This window comes from Ascidia mentula, chromosome 8 (genome assembly GCF_947561715.1).
Source record: "Ascidia mentula chromosome 8, kaAscMent1.1, whole genome shotgun sequence".
Lineage (NCBI taxonomy): Eukaryota > Metazoa > Chordata > Ascidiacea > Phlebobranchia > Ascidiidae > Ascidia > Ascidia mentula.
The window spans coordinates 12,595,095-12,607,672 of record NC_138573.1 but is presented as its reverse complement, the minus strand read 5'-3'; the positions used below and the strand labels follow the sequence as shown (position 1 = coordinate 12,607,672).

At 37.6% G+C, this 12,578-nt stretch overlaps 2 protein-coding genes across 2 annotated transcripts in view; one reads left to right on the top strand and one right to left on the bottom strand.

Moving 5' to 3' along the window:
* LOC145910614 (uncharacterized) overlaps positions 1 to 12,578 on the top strand; it is a 112,461-nt gene that overhangs the window by 92,953 nt on the left and 6,930 nt on the right. The window lies entirely within an intron of this gene.
* Positions 812 to 2,227, bottom strand: LOC145910609 (C-reactive protein-like). Its single transcript, XM_082997798.1, has 4 exons — positions 2,062 to 2,227; positions 1,717 to 1,985; positions 1,413 to 1,591; positions 812 to 1,066 (listed from the first exon to the last, which is right to left on the bottom strand). The coding sequence occupies exons 1-4, from the start codon at positions 2,180 to 2,182 to the stop codon at positions 892 to 894; spliced, it is 744 nt and encodes a 247-aa protein (XP_082853924.1). The 5' UTR covers positions 2,183 to 2,227; the 3' UTR covers positions 812 to 891.

The window sequence follows — 12,578 nt, the reverse complement described above, 5'->3', positions numbered from 1 at the left end:
TGATTGTAACATTCATTTTCTTTCGATGATCTGTTTGTTTAACTTCAAAAGTACTTCCACCGAAAAATGCTTACAGACTCATCGAAACCGTAGCGAACAAAGCCCTTACATGTTTTGAAGTTCAATTCTCATTGCTGGTTCGTTTATGGCCTCACAAACAACATCATAGAAACCACGTAATGAAGCACAAAACGTTTACTTCAACGAAAGTTTAATTTTCGCCCTCGCATTGACGTCGGAACAACTCCATCAAAACCGCGAATATCCCATTGTTTGCGAGAAAACACCACGTAGTCGTAAACTGTAAAGTTTATTTTAGTGGTTATTGCTCAAGCGAAGTAATCGGATTGACGCCATCGAATCCACGTGACCAACATTCAACTTCTGCAACAATTCTTTTTACGGACGTGTTTGATTTCGCGGTTTTTATTTTGTCTTGTTACTTTTTGTACAATTAACAATATGTAGGTCTGCGATTTAAAGGTCGGTAACATCTTTATTTGCAGACATCCCAAGCAAAATTTTGTGCAGTATATAAAACATGGCGTTGTGTGGAACATTTCTAGCTCGTGAATTGTGATTGTGGTTTATGTAACAGTTTGTTTAGGCTTGACCACGCTTCTATGGTTTTGTTAATTTTCGTGTCTTTTTTGTTTTTTACATGTTTCAAAACTACATTATAGAGTTTATGCGTTTTTATTTTTTTTCACCATAAACAACAAAATACTCCACACTAAACAAACACAACCATAAAATAGCAAATTAATGTATATTTCGGAACGTGAAAAGTGATTCAAGCTGATACGTACACATGATGTAATGAATTGAATTTATTAGTCACAAAATAACGACTTGACTAAAATTGGGTAATTTTTTTTTCAAACATTGAACTTAAACAGTAGGACAAACATAAGGAATGGAGTAAGAAGATTCTCCGAAGAATTCGACTCGATCCACTGACATCGAGATAACCTGATCAACAGGACACTGACACAACGAGCTCATCCGTTGAACCTCGGTCTGCGCTAGGACACGTGGATAGATGGCCACGTTCTCGATTGTTCCTCTACAATAAATAACAAGTATTGACAATAAAATTCTTACAGTTGACGGTATCAAGTGCCATATGTATAAGTGTTTCAGGTACGGTGTTCTGCTTGTATAAGCGATTGGCGACAACCGAAATAAAATTTGCACTAGGTTTATTTGCTTTGTCCTAAATTGTTGATAATTTCTTGCCCATTACTTTTATTTGCTCGTCAACAAGTGTGGCGCAGTGTACTTACATGTGCACCAAAACTTTACAATTAATTGACATTTTTGTAAATTGAATTAGTTGTCAAGCTGTTATGCCAAATGCCTGTTGAAATGAATAAACGTCCAACGCCAAAGAGCTTCCAAAAAAAACTTACTTCATCCATCGATCTGGAAAAAATCCCCCAGGTCTCCTGTAATCCTCGTCCTGCCCGATTACTAAACTTCCGTCTCCTTCAACCATTCCTCCAGCATAAGACTTAGTGTCAATGTTCACTCCATTGATATAAAGCCCAACTGTTTGGCTGGGGGAGTCGAACCATCCACAAATGTGATACTGCAAAATTGAAAGCAGAATGCAATTTTTTCGGTGTTGAAAATACTGGCTCCGACATTAATCGCTAATGTTGATACTTTGTTGGAAACCACTTTGCCTAAATTATACGAAAATCCTAAACTTACGTTTTTTAAAGGTTCCACTTGATGGTAGAACTTAACTTCGGATCCAAACACAATCATTTTAATTAGTGGTGGTGCTTGTAGTTCCAAAAGGAAATGGTTGAACACTGTTGGGGTGTGATAGCTTACGAGTGGCATCACCGATTCAAGAATGTCAGCATTGAACCACAAACAAACCGTTCCGGATTTCAGTTTTGGAAAATATCTCTTGTATTGAACATAATCTTCAGTCTGGTTGGCTCTCGCAAAAGTATATTTGACCGAGGTACACTCTGAGGAAGAAAACAATGGTGTTATGTTATTTGTTTAGCTGCTAAAGAAAACATATACTTATAGTTAGAAACATACGTTTGGAAGGGGCTGTTTCCTCCGCCGACCGCACGTGACGAAGATTTCCTTCATCGCCAAGGGAATTGGCCAACCCCATGCTCACAAAATAAAACAAAAGGTAAACGAACAAGTTCTTCATTTTGCAGACTTTGCCTTAACCAAGAGTTTTCTTACAGTTTACGGTAACAAGTGCCGTATGTATGAGTGTTTCAGTTACGGTGTTCTACTTATATAAGCTATTGGCGACAACCGAAACTTTCGTATGTTGGAAAACATGTTTTTCACTTAACAAAAATCGTTTTGCGAGTGTTAACGTTAGGTTTATGATGTAGGTAGATTGATTCCGCTTTGTAGCTTGGACAAATATTTTGTAATTTGTTCGCAGCGTAGTAAAATTGCCTAACTTAATTGCTTCACATACACGCCAGTAAACGGTTGGTGTAAAAATGATTGGATAATGGAAGTTGTGAGGAAATAACACTGCGCTTTGCAAAGTGTACTCAAGCTAAGTCAACGCCAACGGTTATATCCCAAAGCTAGCACAAAGACGTGACTGTAACATTCGTTTTCTTTCGACGATCTGTTTGTTTAGCTGTAAAACCACCGCAAGCACTTCCTCCGAAAAATGCTTGCAGTCTCATCGACACCGTAGCAAAGAAAGCCCTTGTACAACAATATGTATTGTTGTAGCTCGATTCTCATTAAAACATCGTGCTGGTTCGTTTATGGCCTGGCAAACAACACCATAGAAACCACGTATTGTAGCACAAACGTTTGCTTTAACGAAAGTTTAATTTATGGCCCAGGCATTGATGTCGAAACAACTCCATCAAAACCGCGAATATCCCATTGTTTGCGAGGAAACACCACGTAGTCGTTAACTGCGAAGTTTATTTTAATGGTTACAGCTTATGCCTCTTATTCAAGTAATCGGATTGACACCACCGAAACCACGTGACCAACATTAAACTTCTGCAACAATTTATATTTTTACGGACGTGTCTGCGCGGTAAAGACTTTTATCACAGAAAAGCAGTTGCATGAGGTTACCACCGGGCATCATTTCTAAGATAATCGCCGCCCCTTTAACCCATTTTGTGATTTCAAACGTTTCTATTATGTTTGTGTTTTTTCTCAGCCGCAAGAAACCAAACTCTGTGGCAATCCTAAACAAAATATTAGCTATGAAGCAGCTCGTGATAAACAAATAAACAATGTCAAAATGGAGGATGAGTAGCAACAACTACATTTTACTACCAAAGGCATATTGAGTAAATGTACAATACAGATAAATGAAGTTGCTGTGCCAGTTTCCGGTTGATCTAGTGATTTCCTTGATCTTAGACCTCGTGGAATTTTAAGGAGAAACATCTTACGAGATTCCTGAAGTATGTCCTGTGACGGGTCGTCGTGTTTTTGGCCTTCAAATGAATTTTCTGTGTGCAGCCGGACATATTATCCAAGAAAACCGTCTGTTTTCATGCGAATAAACTATCATTTTTGATTTTGAGCCCGACTTAACAAGCCAAAACGTTACACCCATGCGGTGGCATATTCGTCGCACTTTCATGCTAAACGCACATCTCACACATGTTGCGTTTAGCATGAAAACAACATTTGTTTATTTTGCTGTATGTCATCATTCGCAGTATCGTGGCTTGATTGATCTTTTTTGTCCTAATAGCCTGGCATCGATTAGTTTCAACTACAGCTTCAGATATTAATGTAATTTTTTCATACGTCCACTCGTTTTTACAACTAGTTTCAATAAAAAAACTAATTATCTCAAGAGCCACTAAGATTAGAAAAAAAATGATTTCCATTTTTTCAATATAATCCGAAATTATTGCAGTTAAAAAGAAAAAGAAAAGGGGCGACAGTTGCGGCGCATCGGATTTAAAAGTAAAAAAATGGGCATGAAAGCAAAAGGTTGGCCTTTTTTATGCAATACAGTATACAATGACAAGCTAATAGTTAAATGGGCAAAGCAAAACAGGAAAACAAGACAAAGTAATGTTGCAAGACACAGTTTTTTTGTCACACAGATTCAAGAGCAAGTAATGCCATCTGCACATCATTTGAAACGAGTTGTATCAAAGGACGGAAAATAAAATTTTCAAGGCCAGGGCAAACAGAAGGATTACCTGAAAGTACAAGCAATATTGAGATTTCTAAATCTATTGTTCCAAATAGCACAACTTTTAACTCAAACCAATTACTTCTAAACACTATTTACGGATTTGCTCATAATTCTGAGAATAAAGAGACTGGCCCAACTGTTGTCAACATAGTCATGTTGCAAGTACGAAAAACGTTTCGGCAAAAAGTTATGCCATCATCTGTTTGAATGACGCGGTTGGTGTAGCTCTATCCTTATATGGAGCTGACCTGACTGACGTCACAGATAAGGCTCGTGCGGGTGGTGACGCCATGTTGTTATCGGCCACACACCACTAGAGGCGCAAAATGCTCAGTAAGCGACTTACTAATGATGGAGCTACACCAACCGCGTCATTCAAACTGATGATGGCATAAGTACTTGCCGAAACGTTTTTCGTATGAAACATGACAATGTTGACAATTACTTTTCTTTTGTAATAAACAATAAGCTTTAGTGTTTTTAAACGTCTTACGAGTGCCAACAGCCAAAGAAGGTCACTGGACTGCTTGTTGGGAATATCTTTCAGGCGACTTGACTGCTTGTGGTTATTCTCTCCAAGGCCACTTGACTGCTTTTTGATTTTCTCTTTGAGGCCACTTGACTGCTTTTTGCGATTTCCTGCAAAGAATATGAAGATAAACACACACTATAAGGGAGCTTATTCCAGAAAATACTTACCGCCATATTTCCGAGCGCTTAACTTTGTATTTGACTTCGGTGGCAACGATTCTTCTGCGTTATATACGAATTATTGTCAGAATTATAAACAGAGCTAAATATATGAACAATTGCTTTCATAATAATGTTAAACTACATAAAAAACGTAATGTTTTTTGTTTGTAGTTAAATGGATAGTTTTCAAAAACCTAAAAACTATAACGGAAAAGTTACACCGTCAATTTATGACAATATACAACAGACTTGTTAGTTAGAGCATATATCATGCTCGCTTCCATCTTTAACTGTAAATTTAAGAAAACACTAAAAGTGTTTTAAAAACCTGGAAGAAAATCATTCGTAGCCGGAGAAAACAAGTCAAGTGGAACTGTGATTTCTTCATCATCGTCGTTTTCATTCCTATAACGTTGGATGTTGCTGACGTTTTCATTAATCGAACTCTCACTGAACTTCTCTAACACTTCCTGCAAACTCCTGTGGACTTCATCAGCGTCAGGGCGATATTCAGGGTCGTTACTCAAACATCTTCTCATTTCGTTGTTCATCACGATAACAGCGGGGTGGTTTATTGGCAAACAGTTAAGCATACTTGTATCTGGTTGTTCTCCCTGCAAAGTCGCCTTTTTGATATCTTCGTCCTTTTGAAAAATAGGAAATTGGTGAAAAAGAATTCTGTAAAAATTTTTTCCCAAACTGTAGATATCCACTTTTGTGGTTGGAGCAAAGCCACCGTTGTCTGAAGCTCCTAATTGCTCTGGAGCGGCGTAAAACACGGTGTAGAGAAGCTTTGGGTTACGTACTCGCGCTAGGCCGCTACGATCAAACAAGAATGAGCTCCCAAAGTCAGCAATTTTACATCTTAAATTAGAAGTTAAAAGCACGTTTTCACATTTGAAGTCGCAGTGAACTATGTAACTCCCCTCTTTGAGAGCGTGCAAGTGCTTCAGGCCATTCGTGATATCACAGGCCATGCGCAGACAGAGCTCCTAACTTAGGGGGTAACGGCCGGTATAAAGATCTCTATCAGCACCAAGCAGTTGCGCGAGGTTACCACAGGACAAATTTTCCAAAATAATTGCGCTTCCACTAGACCATTTTGTGATTTCAAACGCCTTTACTATGTTCTCATGTCTTGCCAACTTTATGCAACGAAACTCTCTGAAAAAAAACAAAGTACATCAGTTATTATATAGCCGTATAAAGAAATATTCATTCCAAAATAACAGTATCAATCGATTAAATTTATCATATTAACACGGGACTACATAGAGTGATACAAAAGTTTAATGCAAACTACATCTGTACATCATCTTACCGTCTTGCCATTTGTATTATCTCGTCCCCATCACCAGTCTTGGGAAAGCACTTGATTGCAACTTTTGTTTTCTTAAAATATCCTGACCTTACACGAGCAAACGCACCTCTTCCAATAATTCCTTTCTCGCCAAGAATACACTGTATTTGATGAGCTGGATATATCTAAAGAACAAACACATAAACAGAAATTGATGAAACGCAAGTTCAATGGGGCGTACTACAGAAACGAATTTTCAGGATAATTTTTTTGTTTTTGTATCTCTTTCTGCGATGTATAGGAATTTGGCTGGCACTAATTCGTAAATATTGATCAGGTTATCTCTTTCCCTTTCTGTGGTGTGTGGGACTACGCAATGCTTTCAATCTGGACGAACGATTTATAGCGGTCAAAGCTAGAGCACACTCTTGTGAAAATGATGCCATATCAATAAATTACAACCATATTACAAGATTGATATTTTTGGCTCAGGTTCACCGACCATGAGGTAGTGACACCCCGAATATTTTTGGCAGGATGCTTTGTTTCGTTTTGACATAGTGCTGAAAAAGAAAAATTGTTGATTGTTCTCTTTTCTCTAATCTGGACCGGGCGTGGGCACTTTTTGTTTTCAATAAGATGGGAGAATTTCACGCAGCTTTTCAACCTTCTGATTGGTTTATTGGGTTGAAGTGGTAGCGCCGTTGCTTTGCCTAGGGGTGTTTATTTCTATCTGGTCAATTGGTTTATTGGAGATCGGAGATAAGTTCGGACTGCTGTTTCGGGGCGGCATATTGTTGATGTATAAGATTGTTCGCAGTGAGCGTGCAGGTATTTCCCTAATAAATAATGTGTAATATCAGGCCTTAAATTTAAAAAACGAAAAAGGCCCCAGTGAAAAGCAGGAGGTTGTATGTGTTTCAAACTATACCAGCTTCGTAACTGAAGAACGAAAAGAAGGTGAGCCAGTAAAAAAGTAGGTGGGTGCATGCTTTGTATGCCGCTTCGTTATAGGATAACAAAAGAAAAGTATAACGAAAAGAGGGCAGTTGAAAAAAAAGCTCCCATGCAAAAACAGGGTAGTTACTGCGTTATAGTTAGATTCGTTATGGAACAACAACAAAAAAGTAAAAGTTCTGAAGGAGTGTATTGCTTACGTTAACTTTTTTTTATTTTATCAGTCCAACTAAAGCTTACGGATATAGCTTTGGCAAGTTTATTGATCTTGTCCATGCCCTGAAATCAACCAACTTCCTATGGTTAAACTTTGTTTATTGACTTGCATTGTAAGGTTGTATAACGTATATGTAGTATGAGATATACACATTATCAATAAACTGAACTTCAAGGTAAAGTTATGCTAACTTAACGTTTCTGGTTGCAATTCGTTACTCATGTTCATTGGAACTTCACAAAGGATTGTTAGTTTTAACGCCAAACATCCGACCAAACAAAGTACCACATTTGTTACTGGTTGCTGTGTTGCCTTTGACTTGTTTGGCTGTGGTCGATATTTTGGACTATGAATCAAACGTTTTCATTGTAAACCATGAACCTCCCCTTTGCGAAAGGCTAGCATATTTAGCCATTTGTTACATAATCGTAACACTTTATGCAAACGGAGCTCATGCTTCGTACACACACGGCTCATGTGGTCCAAAAGGAATTCATGTTTTGCTACTTGCTACAAGCTTGATTATAAACTCACTTATTACTTAAACCGCTACAAAATCAACAGCAAAAGTTATGTTTTGCCACTTACTTTGCTTTCCATGGTTAATTTGCTGCAGAATGATTCCGTCTGAAACAACTGTTTCACCTCAAGGTGTTTGTAGCTAACAAAAGAAATAGATGAATCGCATACGTTTATAAATCTAGGACGCAATGCGGCTATTACGAGAAAACACAGGATCATGTAAAACACAAATGCTTTGTCCGAAATCGCATTTCGCCTGCTTTACGTAGTTAGAATAACAGATAGCTCGGACTATTTCGCCAGAACTGCCTACGTAACATTAGTTTACGACCTTCGTTTCGGGAAATCAAAATCGGGCAAGTATTGTCTCCGTATGGTGAAAGTCAAACAAAAGTCTTTTATGTGATGCTACCAGGCCCGTTTTTATGGGTCGTAATGTTTTTGTCCGTGTTCAGAAGCAAACAAGTTCCTATGTTATTAGAAAGTTAAATGCAAATCAGTCAAAATATTTGTGATCTATTATGTTGGTGATGTATCGCAATATAATGAAAGTTACGACCCTTGTCATCTTTTTTGGTAAAAGGCCCAATTCAAAGAAGACTTTTTGTTTTTGGCGCACCAAATAGTGTTGAAAGTGGATTCATTATACAATGCCTTTTGTGGTACGTTTTTTTGCTTTTTTAGACAGTGCTAAGGCTACATTCTGGTAAATGGTAATTAGTACATTAAGTCGAAACCTAAAATTTACAAGTATTTTGTGAGTAGAGAGAACATAAAATGATCAATTTTTATACAGTTTGCGTAATCGCAGACTAAAAATCACCGAATAATACTGACCAATATTTATCACTGCAACACATTTAAATGTAGATGTGTTTATTATTTCTCTGTGTATATATAGGTTCATGGCGCTAACTGACAATTTCAATTGAAATCAGTCTGCATTGCTTCCCACGACCAAGTTCACAAACACCTCGTGAATTACCTGTGTGATCATTGAGGTACATATGCCATCGTCGGTAAATACATCCATTTCATAACCTTGACGTCAAGTATCTTCAAGTATGCTCTAGAAATAAGGGTGTCAACTGTGACATTCAAAGGTGGAACGTGGTTTTCGGTCTTTAGGTCAGATGTTTCATAATAGTGCGTTGTTTTAATGTTCTGGGGCGCAGACTAGTTTTTATTGCATTTTCAATTGCCTGACCTTCCAGCAGTTGTGGTGATAGAATATCTAACCATCGTATTTCACAAGCGAAGGGTCAACACTGTATAAAAACTACAGACCTAATAACTCTTAAACAAAAGTATACTGAATCCTGGGATGAATACGACACCGCTTTGGGTTGGTTGGTAACCAATGGTGTGGAAAGTTTTCTACAAAATGATACTGGTGAAAATACCATGCCGTCAGTATCATGACCCAACTATATATTCAAGTGCGGAGAGCGTGTTTGTGGAAAATATATTTTTTTCTGTGTGACAAAATAGAGAGGTCGGCAATATTTACCGAACTACTTCAAGGGTTGCATGGCGCCAACAACACTTGAAATCCTAATCATTTGTGTATGTAAGGTTCAGTAAACTGAAATTCAACATACCCTACTAAAGAGTTGTAGGCCTACAGGATGTACAGGAATTCGTGATTCAACTTCGTATTCAATTTGTGGAAACCGCGGTGTGTGCGATAAAAATTGTTATGGAACCAGTTGCTACTGCTTTTACTACACAGAGTTAACGGGAACTTTGTTAATGAAGCGTGAAGTTTGCCAACGTACTCAAAAACAAACATTTAACCACAGGAAACAGTGATGTCATAATTACTCCGAAAATTGTTGGACTTCATTTTGTCGGCGTGAAGTGGGAATGATTGATACCAGCGCACATACGTTTTTTTGTAGATTGTGGAAAGCCTACTAACCAGACGTTAAACTGAAAAAACTAATTGCGCAAAAAAAATCGAAACGTACGCAGATCATGGCAAAATTTGCGTACTACTCTTTTTTATGCTGCACCGACAACTATTTTGTATCAAGTGAATATCAACATAAAAACAAGAAAATAACTTATGGACTTGCTGCGATTTAATAATAATAAGCGAGAGAAAAAGAAACAATATTTTCTGCGCTACTGTGCTTAACATTGAACAGTCTGTGCTGAATATAATAAATGTATGAAGTGTTGTTCCATTATGCCTAATACTCAAATTTGATGTTCCGCAAACGAATCAATTAATAGATAAAAACGATTTCATTAAAATGAATTAAACCACACAATCAGCACCTAATTAAAAGAAATAGTATGTCAGTGAAAACCAGTTAAATAGTAGGGCAATCAGAGGGAATGGAGTAAGATGATTCTCCAAAGAATTCGACACGATCCACAGTCATCATTACCGTGTCATCCACCGGGCATTGGCACAAACTAATCATCTGTTGGATTTCTGCCTCAGTGATAACTCGTGGGTAAATGGCCACGTTCTCGATTGATCCCCTGCAAAACAATCCAATGCAGGAATTCAGTGACACTGCACGTTGGATACCAAAAAACAACAATCATTTTGGTGAAGGTGTTGCCCCACCATGCCCGTTTAATTAACTGTCCCAAAGGTTTAGTTTATTTTAGTTAAAACGTGCGTTTTAAATGCAAACGTCAACGTATGATGCTTGGCTATAATGCTCATTGAACAGTTTATTATATGTACTTTTGTCCAGCGATTTGGGAAAAATCCGTCATCATATGTGTAGTCTTCGTCCTGTCCGATCAGTAAACTCCCGCCTCCTTCAATGTTTGCTCCACTATGAGTCTGATTACCAAGGTTCACTCCATTCAAATACATCCCTACCGAGCTGCTGGGATGGTCAAACCATCCGCAAATGTGGTACTGCAAAGCAAAATAGTAAATTATTTAATCGTTCTAACGTGATAATACTTTTTGTCTGTGTTTGTACATGTCCTTTTCGCAAAAGTGTATGTATGTGTACTGAGAAAATGTTAGTTGCTAAACCGACAATAACCTTACAAAGACGATGCATTATTATTTTAAACGTTTTCTGTAAACTTACGTCTGTTAATGGTTGTAAGTCATAATAAAACCTTGCTTCACGACCGGAAAGAAACATTTTAAGTTTTGATTGCGTGTTCAGTTCAATGAGAAATTCAGTGCGTGATATTGATGTTTGGTAACTGACAAGAGGCATGACCGCAGAAAAGTTGTCCACGTTAAACCACAAACAAACTGTTCCGGATTTCAGTTGTGGAATGTATCTCTTGTATCTAACATAATCTTCCGTTTGGTCAGCTCTTGGAAAAGTATATTTAACCGAGGCACAATCTAAAAAATAAGAAAAATAATTATGAATTTCGTTGCAAGGTAAGTGGTTTAGTACCTCAACTACTTACGTTCGTAAAGTATGTGTTTTTCCAATGACGGACTCCAGTCATGATTTTCAATAAACTCATCACTTGATTTACAAACTGAATTCATCAAAACCATGCTTACCACGCAAAAGAGGAGAAAATCAAGGAAGTTCTTCATTTTTGCAAATAGCTTTCAAATGTGAACCTTCCATTCAATGCTCTGTATATATAGGCATGTGGCACCGACCGAAAATTTCACTTGTTGCAAAACACATTGACTTGTGGAAGTGTACACAGTCTGCATTATTTCCCATCAAACAAGTTAAACAACAGTTTCTTTCTTTCTTACTCGTGTGATCAACAAGGTACGTATGCCAAGGTTGGTAAATATAACCCACCCATTAACTGCGTGTCATCATCGACTAAAGGTTTGCAAAAACAATATGTTTTTCTATTTCAGTTCCACGTTAAACGTAAATGACATCAATAATTTGTAAATAAGGACGTCAAATGTGAACATCACCAATACTGTCAGTGTCATTGAAGAAAAACTGAAACACTATTTAGCAATATCGGTCGCAAAATAGTAAAATTGTAGTTAAACGGGGTAGATTAAAGATACTTTACGTATGTTTATGTCTTTTTTTTTACCCGTAAACGGTGCAACGTATGGAAGTAACGAAGCGCGCCAAAACGCGACAACAATTTGGTGCCCTAATATCTAGTGACTATAGTGAATTTGTTTATTGCCAGAGATACCAAAATCAGCGCAAAAAACAACAATGTTATCGAACGTTTGTTTTCTTCAAAATTAATTTTGCCTTACGGTTATTTAATTTTCAGTTTGCATATATTGCAGGCCATATTTGTACTACAAGTTAACAAAGGTTAGCAAATAAAACATACAAACGTCACAAATCGTCAAGCGTGTGTTTAGGTTGCCAAGCATTCCCACAACGATCCTAAACATTGAAGAATTTGCCTTAACCTTGCTTTTGCCTTTTGCTCCAATCGAAAATTTCACTTGTTGCAAAACACGTTGACTTGTGGCATTTAACACAGCCTACATTATTTCCCATCTCGAATGTTGATTCCGCAAACAGTTTCTTTGTTACTCGTGTGAACACTAAGCTCCTAATGCCATCGTTGGTAAATATACCCTCTCTATAACCTTGACATCATCGACGCCTTGTGTATGCTTTGCAAATGACATGACTTATTAGCAAACAAATGCGTGAACAATGACCTTTATAGAAAAAACGCGGTTTTCATTTATTTGAATAGTTTCATCACACACGATATTCATGGCAACACCAAATGATGTCAGCGCCATCGGCGAAAATCCC